Source organism: Lissotriton vulgaris, chromosome 11 (genome assembly GCF_964263255.1).
Source record: "Lissotriton vulgaris chromosome 11, aLisVul1.2, whole genome shotgun sequence".
Lineage (NCBI taxonomy): Eukaryota > Metazoa > Chordata > Amphibia > Caudata > Salamandridae > Lissotriton > Lissotriton vulgaris.
Window position 1 is genome coordinate 371,638,503 of NC_141699.1, and position 15,068 is coordinate 371,653,570.

The 15,068-nt window shown below is 47.8% G+C and overlaps 1 protein-coding gene across 1 annotated transcript in view; it reads right to left on the reverse strand.

Moving 5' to 3' along the window:
- Positions 1-15,068, reverse strand: part of ANKRD39 (ankyrin repeat domain 39) — a 120,067-nt gene that overhangs the window by 56,433 nt on the left and 48,566 nt on the right. Inside the window, exon 3 of the mRNA XM_086943354.1 lies at positions 14,140-14,243. Within this exon, the coding sequence (XP_086799480.1) occupies positions 14,140-14,243 (104 nt within the window). The remainder of the gene's footprint in view (positions 1-14,139; positions 14,244-15,068) is intronic.

Sequence of the window (15,068 nt, forward strand, 5' to 3'; positions counted from 1 at the left end):
ATTTATGAGGGGCTTTTATTTAAAAAAAAAAAATTAAAAATTTAAAAATTATAAAATTTAAAAATTTGGAAGTCCTTTGTGTTTAATGAAATTTATGAATGAACTAGTATGTGATATTAGGTTGATCTACCATATCAACTTTGACAATGGGTTGTGTCCAGTATCTAATTTTAGGATATACATTTATACCATGATTGTTATTAATATTATGCATTATGCTTGCTAATGTTTTCCAATCAGGTTGTACTGCTGTTGGATTTTTCGAATGCTGAAACAGGATCTCGCTTATGTAAAGAGCATATAATTAAGAGGTATGCGGACCACCATTCATCATTAATTCTTATCCTGACACGAGTTCTAGGGAGGGTGACTGAGTGTCCATTACTATCATGATCTTTCTCATTTTTGTAGTTTGTTATATAGGCAGGTGTCTCATGATGTATCATAGACAGACTATTGGAGTGAAATTGTTATTGTTTATGTATTTTTATTGTTGTTGATGTACAAACAGAATATTAATTTTTACTTTTTTATTTTTTTTGGTACTAACAGCCCTGATGATGTCCATGTTTGGACGAAACGCGTCGGCTGTTTAACATGTATATTGACTTATGAACGATGAAAATGTACTACTGATTGATCGCCATCATCTCTGTTGAAATACACCCCCAGATTCTTAGCTTTTTCCACCGGTTTTGGGTGCTCACTCATCTCTGCTGGCCACCATGGGTTGCCCCAGCTCGGTAGCAAATTGCCAAAGATCAAAATCTCTGTTTTGTCAGAGTTTAGTTTAAGGCAATGAGTATTCATCCATTGATTTACGGTACGCATGCAATTTTTACATTTTAGGGTGGGGGTTCGGGGGTGGAGTCTCATTTTTGTAAGCGGTTACCACAATCTGAGTATCGTCGGCGTAAGATGTGAGGCTGAAACCAAAACTCTGAAATAGTGGGGCCAGCTCCGAAACATACACATTGAAGAGTGATGGGCTCAGCGAAGAGCCCTGAGGCACTCCACAAGGAAGGGTGTAAGAACCTGAGTGGAATGCATCGACCAAGACCGTTAGCCTCCTATCTTTAAGAAAGGAGGACAGCAGGGCCAATGCCGAACCCCCGCCCCTAATCTCTCGAGCCGCTTATGCAAAAGAGAATGGTCAACCGTATCAAAGGCGGCTGACAGATCGAGGAGTATCAGTACCGCTGTGCCACCCGGATCCATCACCGCCCTGATCTCTTCCGTGGCTTTGATAAGTGCTGTTTCGGTACTATGTTCGCGACAAAAGCCAAACTGTGAGGAATCCAGCAAGTCATTCTCATTAATGAATTGGGTCAGCTGGGAATTCATAATTTTATCGATTATTTTAGCCAGCAATGGTAGTCGGTCTATGGGCCAATAGTTATTGGGGTCGGAAGCATCCAGCGCAGGTTTTTTCAGCAATGGCAGGATGGAAGTATCTATCCAAATGGGAGGGAAGGTTCCAGAAATAAACATAGAGTTAAAAAGTTCTGTGAGACCTGGACTAACCAGGTCAGCAATTTCTTTAAGAATTTTCGGTGGACAGGGGTCAGTAGGAGACCCTGATTTAGAATCTTGAATAAATCTGGCTACAGTGCCCGAAGAGATAGGTGAAAACGCGAGAAGCGTATTGAGTGTTTTGCTCTCTAGTGGCAGATTCCCTTAGGGAGGGATGGGTTGAGTCCTGAAAGTTTTTAAAGATGTTCATCACTTTTGTTTTGAAGGCGGCTGCAATGTTGTCACATAGCTTTTGGTCACTCTTGATCCCCGGGGTCTTTGCAGTGGCGAGTTTGATCACCACTGCGAAAAGTTCTTTGGATAAATTGTTTGCTTCTTTGATTTGTTTGGTGTAAAAATCTTTTTTCCCGCTATCAGATGGCATTTGTATTGTGATAGGGCTGTTTTGTACGTTTTTTTCTCGTTCGGGCAGTAGTTGGCCCGCCAGCGTCTTTCTAATTGCCGGCAAATCTGTTTTTCTTTCCGAAGATCTTCGGAAAACCAAGGTGCTGAAGGGTTTTGCCTATTTCCTGATATTTTTTTGATGGGTACGACGGAATTGAAGGCATCGTTTAACCATTTGAAATATTTAGGGACTGTGGTCTCGGGGGGCCCGAGTAGTTGCGGACGGGAAGCCTCTAGGTGGGAGCGGAGAGATTTTCTATCCATCAAATCCCAGTTTCTTTTTGTCGCCACAGGGGTCTTGGCCGTATCCATAGGTCAAAAAGAGGTAATTGGTAGGGTAAATTTAATAAACGAGTGTTCGGACCATGATAGAGGCAGGGTTTCAGTAGGGACAAGGCTGTTAACTGGTGTAAAGATGCCATCTAATTTGTGACCAGCTTCATGAGTAGGGGTCTGAACTTTTTGCTTGAGACCCACTGCTTCCAATGTACCCAGTAGAGCCTCTGTCTCTCTGTTATTCCTATCTTCGAGATAAGAATTAAAATCTCCTAAAATGGTGAATTCATCGTTTTGTAGAGTGGGCTCGAGGAGGCTATCTAGGTTAGATGTGAAATTGCTCCTGAAGCCAGGTGGCCGATATAAAAGAATACCCTTAAAAGTCTGCTTTGTGCTCAGCTCGATTATAAAAAGTAAGGCCTCATAGCAAGGTGTGGAGGCCGAATAAAATCTGACCGGGAAGTGCTCCCATAAGATAATGGCCACCCCTCCACCTCGTTTGAAAGGCCTGTCAACCCTTAGAGCCTGGTAACCTGCTGGGGTAGCGGTCACAAAGTTCGGGTCAGAGGCTGTGTCTGCCCAGGTTTCAGTTAGACAAAGTAGGTCCAGTTCATGGTCTGAAATGAGGTGGGAGATTTCATATTTATGTTTGGCTAACGATCTAACATTTATGCTGAGCCTCCGCCCTCTGCGATATGAGCAGTGCTCTCACCCTACAAGACCGCTGCGCGAAGCTAACAGCGTTTGGATTCATGCTGAGCCTCAGCCCTCTAGCCCGGAGTGCACCCGCCTGGCGCTTCCTCCACAGCAATTGGGAAAACCTGTGGTGGACCGGGGAGCGTGAGGCAACGAAGGGTGTCAGAGGGGGAATGCAAATGCTACTTCCCAGTATGCATCTGTTCTTGGCATGTAGGGCTGCTGACATTCATATCTGTGCATAGATCGCCGCCTAGTGTTGGGTCCGGATGATTGCACATTGTTGTCCTGGAAGAGTCTTCGAAGTATCACGAGATAGGTGGCTCCTCCCCTGGACTACAGTGCGCATGGGCATCGCCTCCATCCCCAGATTGTTTTTAGCCATTGGCAGAGATGGAGTGACATATGTGAGTGATGCCCTATGCTAAGAGTATGAAAATATGTGTAAAGAAAATACTGCAGCTGCTACAGGCGCCAGGGAGGAGGGCGGGCGATATGAATGTCAGCAGCGCTACATGCCAAGAACAGATGCATACTGGTAAGTAGCATTTGCAGTTCGAGGCATGTGGGCTGCTGAATTCATATCTGTGCATAGAATACATAGCAGTCCCTCCATTAGCGGCGGCCGCCCGTGCCAGCTGCAGCCGTTTGAAAAAGCGTTTTGAGAACAGCCTGGCCAACAGCTGCCTGCTGTTTAGAGTGCACATCTACACAGTAATGCTTAGTGAAAGTATGTGTGGTAGACCATGTAGCTGCTCTACAAATATCTTCTAAGGGAATGTTACCTAGGAAAGCCATAGAGGCCCCCATCTTTCTGGTGGAGTGGGCTCTTGGTGGAATTGTGAGAGTGCGTTTAGCTTTAGCGTAACTGATCTGAATGCATTTCACTATCCACCTAGCGATCCCAGCTTTGGAGATAGCATTTCCCTTGTGGTGTGAGGCAAAAGCAACAAAGAGTTGCTTGGTCTTACGAAAATCTTTAGTCCTGTCGACGTAGTACATCAAGGCTCTTTTAACATCAAGGGTGTGGAGCATCCGCTCCGCCAGTGACTCTGGGTTTTGAAAAAACACTGGTAACTCAATTGTTTGGTTCATGTGGAATTGAGATACAACCTTGGATAAGAATTTAGGGTTAGTGCGGAGCACCACCCTGTTAGCGTGTACTTGGAAGAAAGGTTCCTGGATGGTGAGCGCCTGCAACTCGCTAACCCTCCGTAGCGATGTAATTGCTACTAAGAAAGCAACCTTCCAAGTTAGAAACTGAAGCTCACAAGAGTGCAGTGGCTCAAAGGGAGGCCCCATCAGCCTTGTAAGAACCACATTGAGGTTCCATTCCGGAGCTGGTGGTGTCCGCGGTGGAATGACCCTTTTGAGTCCTTCCAGAAAAGCCTTGATAGCAGGGACCTTAAAAAGGGATAGGTGTTGCCTATTCTGAAGGTATGCTGCCATCGCAGACAAATGAATGCGGATGGAAGAGTACGCCAAATTGCATTGGTACAGGTGGAACAGGTAGCAAATAATGTTCTGAATGGAAGCGTCCAGTGGGTCAATATTGTGGTTTACACAGTACATGACAAAACGCTTCCACTTGGCTGCGTAACAAGCTCGAGTAGTGGGCTTCCTTGCCTCCCGAATGATGTCCATACAATCTGGGGGAAGATTGAGGTAGCCAAACTCTAGGACTTCAGGAGCCAGATCGCCAGGTTGAGCTGTTGCGGATCTGGGTGCTGAATGTCGCCATGGCTCCGCGTCAGAAGGCTGGGGTGAGATGAAGCCTCTGATGCGGTACCACGGAGAGTTCCAGAAACGTGGTGTACCATGGTTGGCGAGCCCATGTTGGAGCAACCAGGATGAGAGTCATCGAGTGCTGCCTGAGTTTGCGTGCCACCAGCGGTATCAGAGGTGCTGGGGGAAAAGCGTACGCAAATCTGCCTGACCAGTTCATCCACATCGCATTGCCCTGTGATTGCGGGTGTGAGAACCTGGCGGCGAAGCTTTGGCATTTTGCGTTCTCCTTTGTGGCGAACAGGTCTATCTCTGGATGACCCCACCTTTGGAAGTACGGTTGGAGTACTGATGGGTGTATCTCCCACTCGTGCATTTGGTGGCTGTGCCTGCTGAGCAGGTCCGCCATCTGGTTGTCTTTGCCCGGGAGATGCTCCGCCATGAGGAAGATGTTCCTCTGAATGGCCCACTTCCACATGCTCTGAGCCAGATGAGACAGCTGCGGAGAGTGTGTGCCTCCCTGCTTCTGGATGTAGTACATGGCCGTGATGTTGTCCGTCCGGATCAACACGACCTTGTTGGACAGATGTACTTTGAATGCCTTTAAAGCCATGAAGATTGCCATCAGTTCCAGAACGTTGATGTGCATCTTCCTCTGCTGTAGTGTCCATAGTCCCTGCACCGTGTAATGGAGTACATGCGCTCCCCATCCCTGGAGAGAAGCGTCCGTTGTCAGGATAATCTGTTGCACAGGCTCCTGGAACGGTCGGCCCTTGCAAAGGTTTTGTGGATTCCACCAATGCAGAGAGTTGTACGCCCGACCGCTCACCAACACTAGGTCTGTCAGTTGCCCATGAGCCTGAGTCCACTGACGTGCCAAGCACTCCTGAAGCGGACGCATATGTAGTCTCGCGTGCGGGACGATGGAGATGCAGGAGGCCATCATGTCTATCAACTGCATGAACACCTTCGCTGGAAGCGAGTGCTGAGGTCTGAATCGTTGGATCAGAGTCTGGATGCTGGCGATTCTCACTGAATTTGCCTGCGCAGTGGCTGCCAGCGTGTCTATCGTCGCGCCCAGATACTGCCGTACATGGGCGGGCTGGAGATGAGATTTTGGATAGTTCAGCGAGAATCCCAGATCGTGCAGGAGATGAATAGAGCGTGACACGTGGTCTGCGCACTGCTGTTCTGTCCTTGCCTGAATGAGCCAGTCGTCCAGATAAGGATAGACGTGGACGTTTTGGCGTCGCAGATGCGCCGCCACAGTCGCCAGGCACTTTGTAAAGACTCTTGGCGCTGTGGTGACCCCGAACGGCAGAACCCTGAACTGGTAGTGCTGGTCTAGGATTGTGAATCTGAGATACTTCCTGTGGGAAGGATGCAGGGGGATATGAAAGTATGCATCCTTTAGGTCCAGTGTGGCCAGGAAGTCCCCCTGTTGAAGCAGAGGGAGAACCTGCTGTAACGTGAGCATATGGAAGTGCTCCGAGAGAATGTACCAGTTGAGGGGCCTGAGGTCCAGGATGGGCCTGAGGGATCCGTCCTTTTTGGGGATCAGAAAGTACAAAGAGTAAACCCCTGTTCCCCTTTCTTGCAGTGGAACGAGCTCTATTGCCCCTTTTTGCAGCATGACTGTGACCTCTTGCTGCAACAAGTGCAAGTGCTCGCCGGACATAGGACGGCTTCTTGGAGGAATGTTTGGTGGAGTGGAAGTAAGTTCCAGACAGTATACGTACTGGATAAGAGATCTCACCCACCTGTCCGTGGTGATGGATTTCCACGCGGGCAGGAACTGCTGGAGTCTCCCCCCGACCGGTGTTGAGTGGTCGGGGGGCAGTGACAAGACGTCACTGCTTGTTGGCGACGGTGGACCTGGAGCTATTGTTTCCACGTCCCCTGCCCTTGACATTGTTGCCTCTGTAGCCGCCTCTACCCTTGTTGGTGTATGAGGTCTGGGTATTGCCTTTATAGTACTGTGTGGATTGCGATGCTTGACCCCTGGAGGTGCCTCTGGAATTGGAGCGGCGAAAGGAACCACCCCGAAACTGCTGAGATTGGAGGGCCCCCATAGACTTAGCAGTGTCCGTGTCCTTTTTCATTTTTTCCAGTGTCGCATCCACCTCAGGGCCAAACAGGTGGTCAGGATTCACTGTTTGGTTGAGTATGGTTGTTTGGATATCAGGTTTAAAGCCTGATATTCGAAGCCATGCATGCCGCCTCAGCAACACACTAGTGTTGATCGCCCTGGAGGCAGTGTCAGCCACATCTAGTGCACATTTAATGGAAGCGTTAGTGATTAGCTTGCCTTCCTGAATTAACATCTCCCCAGCCTCCTTGTACTGGTCAGGTAGGTGCTGCAACAGTGTTTCTAGGGTGTCATAGTGAGCCCTATCGTAGCGTGCAAGTAGGGCCTGTGTGTTTGAAATACGCCAGATGTTAGCTGCCTGCGCAGCAATCCTTTTTCCCGAGGCCTCGAATATTTTGGACTCTTTGTCTGGGGGAGGAGCGTCACCAGTAGTCTGTGAATTCGCCCTCTTCCGAGCGTTGGATACAACCAAAGAGTCCAGTGGCAAGTGTCCCTTGATGTATGTTGGATCCGAGGGCGCTGCCTTATATTTCTTATCAATGCGAGGATTGATGACACGCGCCCGAGTGGGCTCCTTGAAGACCTCCGGCGCGTGCTTTAGCACCCCTTTGAGCATTGGCAATGTCTTGACTGACTTCTCTGCCACTGAGAAAGTGTCAAACAAAAAATCCACATCCACAGGATCTGAGTGGAGCTCGACATCATGGTTGGCTGCGGCCCTCTCAATTAGGGCGTTGAAGGCCGCAGAGTCCTCCGTCGGTGAGGTCTTTGCCGCAAAGAGTTGCGGTTCCTGACCCGATTGCGATTCATCTGGGTCGGCTCCGGCCGACCAGGGTTCATGTTCCTCCTCCGGATCCGAGTACGCCGGATAGTTGTACTCGACTTCCTCCTCATCGTCACCTTCCCCTGCGTTAGAACGCGTAGGAGAACGTTCCACTTGTTTGGGAGACGAAGGCTCCATAGGGGCCGAAGCGCCCGCCGAGTCCTTCTTGTTTTTAAGAGGAATCCGAAAATGTTCAAGCACCGGTTCCGTGGTGATTTTCCGTTTGAGGAGGGACAATTTCCCAGTATTGGCGTCGATGATGACCTCACGGCGCTCTTCCTCAGCGAGTGGCTGGAGCCGAGGCTTCGACCCCGCCAGCGACGCTTTGGGCGTCGACACCTCCTTCGAGGGCACGTCCGCCCCCTGCTTCGGAGCGAAGGCTTTCGGCGTCGACTTTGGCGGCAGGGTGTAGCGAATAGGCGTCTGCGCCTTCGCCGGCTTCGATGCGGGCTTCGGCTTCACTCCCTCTGGTTCGGGAACCTCAGCGTTTCGAATCCGTTGGAGGGATTCAACGACCTTCTTCGTCAAGGCTGGAGAGGGCTTGACTGTCTCGAGCGATTTCCCTGAGTCGGGAGTCGAGTCTGCCGGGGGCAGCGTCTTCGGAGTCGACACCTTGCAATCCTTGGCCCCGACGGTCGGAGCCGGCACAGCCGGAGCCTTGGAATCCCTTTGGCGCTTCTTTGGAGCCTTTCTCGGGTCGTCGACCTCGACCATCTTCGGCGCCGACGCAGCTGCGTCGGCCACCTTCGTCTTCGGCGTCGACCCCGAGGCCTTGGGGTCGGCCATTTTGGCGTGGCTTTTCAAGTCGCCCATTTTGACTTTCTTAGGTGTTGACGCCTCTAGAGCCTTCTGTCCCACCAGTGGAGCTTTCACGTTTTCTTCAACGGGAGTGGCGCCTCAGAAATGTCCGCGGCCGGGCCGAGAGGTGGGGCAGTTGGACTATTAGCAAGGTCTTGGGTAAGGCCCGAAGGCGATCCCTCGACCTGGGCCGTATGTTGGGGATTAGCCCCTGAAGCAGTCTGGGGGTGCTCTTCCTCCGAGCTATCCCCCACGGTGGCAATGGCCCCATCGTCGTCCCCTACCTCGTCGCCGGCTTCATCAAACTCCTCATCTTCTGCGTCGTAGTCCTCTCCCTCCGACGCAGGGCTAGAGTCCGAAACCTGAAAGACATTTTCGTCTTCTTCAAATGCTTCAAAGATGTTGTCCGGCGGGGGCGCAGGGGGCGCCGACAACTGGGCCTGGAGTCGAGCGGCCCGACAATGCTTTAGGGTCTTCTTGCACCAGAACTTTGAGCAGGCCATACACCTGGCCTCGTCATGGTCCGGTGATAAACACTTGTTGCACACAGGGTGCACGTCGAGGTGTGAATACTTGGAGGTGCACACCGGGCACCTCTTGAACGGAGTCCGTTCCATGTTCAGGAACTTGGAGCGTCGAGTAGGCCCGTCCGCGCCGAGAGCACGCGGAGGGGCAGGAAGCGTTCGGAGCTGAGAATAAGATAACCCGAACGAAACAATACCGACGCCCAGCCTAAAGACCTTTTGGTCTCAAATAGAAACGTAAAACTACTATCGGTTCCGACAGAGGGAACCGAAACACATCCGAACCCAATGGCGGAAAAAAACAATCTGGGGATGGAGGCGATGCCCATGCGCACTGTAGTCCAGGGGAGGAGCCACCTATCTCGTGATACTTCGAAGACTCTTCCAGGACAACAATGTGCAATCATCCGGACCCAACACTAGGCGGCGATCTATGCACAGATATGAATTCAGCAGCCCACATGCCTCGAACGTGAGAGAGATCGGTGCAATGTGCTACAAGCAATAATAACAATTTTAAAAAGAATATTTTCGGTGTCTGATAAAATACAAGTAGCAGCGCTAGGTGGTCAGGAGTAGCGATATGAGCAGTGCTCTCACCCCACAAGTCTGCTGCGCGAAGCTGCCAGCGTTTGGATGTATGCTGAGCCTCCGCCCTTTAGCCCGGAAGTGGACCCGCCTGGCGCTCCCTCCACAGCAATCGGGAAAACCCGCGGTGGACCGGGGAGCGCGAGGCAACGAAGGGCGTCAGAGGGGGAAGTAAGAGAGATCGGTGCAATGTGCAACAAGCAAGTAAGCAATAAAAACAATTTTTAAAAGAATATATTCAGTATCTGATAAAATACAAGTAGCAGCGCTAGGTGGCCAGGAGTAGCGATATGAGCAGTGCTCTCACCCCACAAGTCCCTTAAATGTCATACTAGGTTTATCTCTTACCCAGAGTTCCCTGACTCTCCGAAGTTGTGTGTGGTCAAATGCCTCAAAGCCTATGAGGAGATGACAGAAGAGTTCCTTCCAGTGGGAGAGCGTCAGCTCCTCATTTCACTCAAGAAGCCTTTTAAGACGGTGTCTTCCCCCACCATCGCTAGATGGGCTCGGTGGGTGATGCAAGAGGCAGGCATTAGCCTTCGTCACTTTGGAGCGCATCCCACGCAAGGAGCTATGGCTTCCAAAGCGTTAGGCTTGGGTGCCCGGTTGGAGGATATCCTCATTGCGGCAGATTGGTCTTCAGACTCTACCTTTAAGAGGTTCTACTTTAAACCAGTGCTTAACATGGCCCAGTTGGTAGTGGGCAAGCTTTGAACAAGCATAATCCTCGCCTCTAGTCCTGACATAGAATGAAAAATTTCCTAGCTAACGTAACAGAAAGTTTCAATTCTATTAAGGACTCGGAGGCGAGGATTATCCCGCCCTACACTCCAGGAGGAGATCCCTCCCCGTATTGCAGTAAGTATTTGTTTCCTGTTAAATGTGATGGTATCTGCTGTCTATCTTGATCGTTACACAAATTTGTTCACAGGTACCTGTAGTGGTGTTCTTTCAGTAATACCTTCCCTGTTGTTTCAGGTTCTGATACCCAGAAACAAGACGCTTGACGTGCAGAGGATTGCGGTCTTCGCGCTCAGAAAGAGGAAGAGGGGACATTGACAGAGGACTATGTTGGGCTCTCCTGACCCTGATCAGACATTGGTGCTCCTTCCTGATTGGCTGTTACCATGTTATTGTTCTTGACTACCTCCTCCCTATGTTCCATGGGAAATGTAGTCTGTTTGTGTTCTATGCTGCTGTAAGAATAAAGTGGAGAAAGAAGGCATAATCCTCGCCTCCGAGTCCTTAATAGAATTGAAACTTTCCGTTACGTTAGCTAGGAAATTTTCCCTACCCTACAGGAAACACATGTCTCAGGAACGTGTATTGCACTGGAATAAAGAATAGGAATAAGAGGCTGAAGTGAGGGCGCTGGATAAGATCTCCTCAGGAAGGTCCTGCAATGAGGAGATTATGACTTACTCTTGTACAGGTAAAGACATACAAGTCAGCTGCAGAGATGCACACTTTGTTTTCTTTATTGTTTTGCCCTTTTCAGGTCTCGCCTACCAGACAGCAACCTGTCAGTTTGCAAAAATACATAATTTAAGCTTACAGTGGCCTTAGAGCCCACCCATTGTCTTTGGTTGGCTGTCTTTATTGTTAAAATCATTTGATTGCCTTTTATTCATCACCTAGTGTGGGGTTTTCCTTCCTCTTCATGTGTTTGTCGTTCACCTAAAGCATGGACTTGCGTCCTTCCACTGCTTAGTTTTCAGCCACTACTTTTTTCTTTCTAGTTGAGCACACTATGAGAGTGCACATGTTTTCCAGCTGTCCCCCTGGTGTACATGTTTATCCCTCTATCCAGCACTCTACTTCACTTTTTCTCACTCGAATGCATCTTCCACCCTCAGCCAGCTTATTGGCCTGTGTGAGGCACTCGCTCCTATGCACTTTTCCCCTGCCTTGCTTTCTTGCCCATGTGCTTCACAGACCCCACCTCCAGGTTTCTCTCTCGTGTGTTTGCTTCTCTTACCCCGCACGCTCTAAACTGCTCTCTCGCATTTCAAAATTGAGCTAATACCGAGCCTGTCAGCACTAACATGAGATTTTTTTATTCTCTCTTAGCGCTGTGAGAAAGTGGGCATTCACTGAAATACAGAAGGAGCATCTGTTATTTTTCCTCAAACCCGCGATTCACAAGCAAGCTATTTATTTCACCGTATCAGCTCCATCCACCCTCATTAAATTCACTCTCATAGAAAGACAGAACTGTGATTGCCTGATGAGCAGCTGGTGCAGCCCATCAGGCATTCACTGTGCCTTTATACGTTGCAGTGCTGAATAGTGCTTATTTTACATTCAGCTTTTATAAATTCTTGCAGCATCATAATTATAAATAATGTACTACCATAAAAAAAATCCCATGCTCATTAACATAATTGAAGGACTACAGCCACAATACAAAATAAAGTGCTTGTAGTCCTTCCACAATGTCAGTGGCCTGGGTATTTATTTTATTAATAGTCAATTTTTTCAGTTTAGAGCGGTTGCCTTTAGTGCTACTAGTGAAAAGGAGACATTGCTTGAATGTCTTCTCACTCGAAAAGTGCTGACAAATAAAGTATTGCCCCTGTCTAAAGCAATACTGTGGATGGCAAATGAACACTTCTACTTAAACTGAGTGGGGAGAGAGGGAACAGGATGAGTCACCCAAAGCAGACCAGGTGTTGGAGTGTGGGTTACTGCCAAAGCTGCAGGATTTCATTAGATGGCGGAGACCTACCCTGACGGAAATCTAAATAGACACAAGTTGAGTGCCCACGCTGTGGGAGTACGGAAGAAAGCCAGAGAACAGGCCTGCAAAGGAATAGATGGAAAACGTTATGTTGTTTGGGACGATGGACTGCATTACAGTGAGCCTGTGAATCCTGAGCCAAGAGCTAGGTAGAGGCTAGTGGTTCCTGTTGTCACTGGCCCAGAGGTGCTCCCAGCATGACACTTGGGCATGAAAAAGACCAAGGATGTTTGGATCTTTGTGCTACTGGACATGCCCATTCTTTAGAAACAGTCTTACTTGGCAATTGAGTAGCAAGCCAGGAAGTAAGCACAAGGTACTATTGGTGCCACTGTCAGTAGAAGGCATTTTGTTTGAGTTTTGGGCATTGAAATTGTTGGCCCGTCCTACACCCCCTTGGCATCAGGCCACAAGTATAACTTGGCTGCGGTCGATTATGCCATGAAGTATTTCTGTTTCAGTGATTTCTGACTGGAGAACAAACTTTATTTTCTCTCACATGAAAGAGACGTAGAAGCAAGCTGGTGTGACATATTATTTTGAACTTCTATCTTGGTACCTAGAGCATGTCCCACTCACTTTGGCCAGGGAAGGGTGGAAAGGAACTTAAGAGTCACTTCAGAAGGATGTCGTGGACTATACATCTGGCCACAGGAAGCTGACCTCAACACCAGGCTTGAGAACCAGTAGCCCCTGTCTGCCATGTGTATCTTCTCCCCCCAACAGTGGCTGACATCTACAAAGAACATTTTGCAATAGATACTTGCACATCAGCGTCCCTCAACGATGATGGTACAGGATACATGTCAGACACTAAACAGTATTTGAAGGTTGCTTACTGACAGTCTGTGCAGAAAATGATTTATGGGATCGTGATGGCAACCATGAGTCTTAAGCTTTTCTCTGAAGGCCTGCATTATCCGGCTCAGTAGGAGCTCCTGTGAGATGCTACACCAATTACCCAAGCATGTGCTGGGCCTAAGAAATCATTCTTCTAAATGGTCTCATGTTGATTTTGTGGCACATGTTTCAATTAGACTTTTCCATGGAGGCAAATACATGTTGATAATACTGACAAAACAATATGGGGCGTAACACAAGACTGTCATCACATTCATCACGTTACATCTAATGTAGTGTAATGGTGTGTCAGAAATGATCAAGTGCATGTTAAAGTTAGTGTTTGTAAGCAACCACTATTAGATGGCCTTGACTGAAAGGCTCTGAAAAGGAACACATCGATACAAAACAAAAAGAAAATCTCATTTTGGCAGCAGCAGGTGTATTCTTCCAGAGTTGAGCTTACAAGAGTTATTTCTTCGATGAAAGCATTGTTTTCTTGAAGTAAAAAGCTGATAGAGAGCTGGGATCTTCTGAATTCCCATATGCAAGTCAAAGTATGCAGCAGAAAATAAAAAGTATAGAGGTCTTGGTGTGAATGAACTTCAGAGCACATCCTCCTTAAGTTGAGTTTTGGTTTGTTCCAATGACCCGGAGGTGCTACTTATTCTATTGCTTTGCAATAATGCATGTTTATACTCCTGCTGCCTGTACCAGCCTGGTACTGGACAGACAGTTTGCACTAATTTTATTCCATGCAAGGATCAAGGACAGAATGTCTTTGCATACTAAACATGTGTTGAATATTTCATAAATGACTGTCTTTTAAAATTAGTCAAATTAGAAAAAAAGAGAAAACAATCTGAAAATACGGTGTGCAATTGAGAATAGATATTATAAATTGCTCTATAGAGTGCACAAGAGCAGCTGGAGAACGATGGGGAGAGCAAATGTCTAAGCTGGCAGCTGCACATTTGTAATAAATGCTTTGTATGCAACTAAGGTCATTTTATGTAGCCTTAGCTCTTGTTTGTTCACCTAATACAACTGAAGCAGAACCCCCGGCTGGGATTTCTGTTCATGCTCCAATTAAAAGAAGGTCACTAGTAGACATGCCTCTTACCAATGCTGTGTACCCTGATTTGTCTGGAAGGCTGGGGTCCGCCCCTCTCTTAATAAACTTCTTGACGCGTTCCAAATCCCCATCCATAGCCGCCGACCAGATACCTGTGAATGCAAAAGAAGTGTACTTAGGAACCTGTAGTGTAGTTCCTAGTTTCCCACTAGGCCCTGCGCATTGGAATAACATAAACAGTAGTATCGACGTGGAACTGCAGATATTCCAGGCCTCCACTGACTATGCTAAACTTAATTGGGTTGTGTTACCAACTAGCTCAGACGTCACTGGAAACTTTCTTCTCTGCATAGGAAGTGATCAGCTTCCTTGGCACAGACAAGAAGGGATTCAGTTTTCCAACAACCGTGCAACATGACAACTTTGCTCCTCAGATCAAGAGTCAATCTCTAGGGTCGTGTGAAACAATAGACATGTATTTCACTCAGTCAGTCTAGTGCAGTTTACTTTCACGAGATGTAGAGAATAGAGAGACGGGCGTGTATCAATAAAGGTTAACATTTATTGAACAGTCTTTCTTCTCGTACAAGAGAAATGTATTGCCACAATTGCAATAATTGTTATTATAAAAAGTACGTACAGTAAGATCAGTATTGCGAAATAGAACTGTAAAAGCATTGATATGGTTTCTTAGCCATACAATGGTTTAAAAGTAATAAAACATATATACAGTCATATATACATTAGGCTAACATACTCAACTGGTGCTTCTAACTAAGCCTACCCCAGTGTGCCTGACCTAAGCCTAACACGTGAAAAGGGGAGTAAGTAAGTAGCTTAAGTTAAGTTGGTTTTGCCAAGGTTTGTTTCAAGAATTCTCGTCTAAGGGTTTAGTCAACACCATACCTCTGAATAGAATGATGGAGGATTGGTATCTCCTTCAGGGGTCTCTCTCGATATCCCAGTCACCCGCGAGG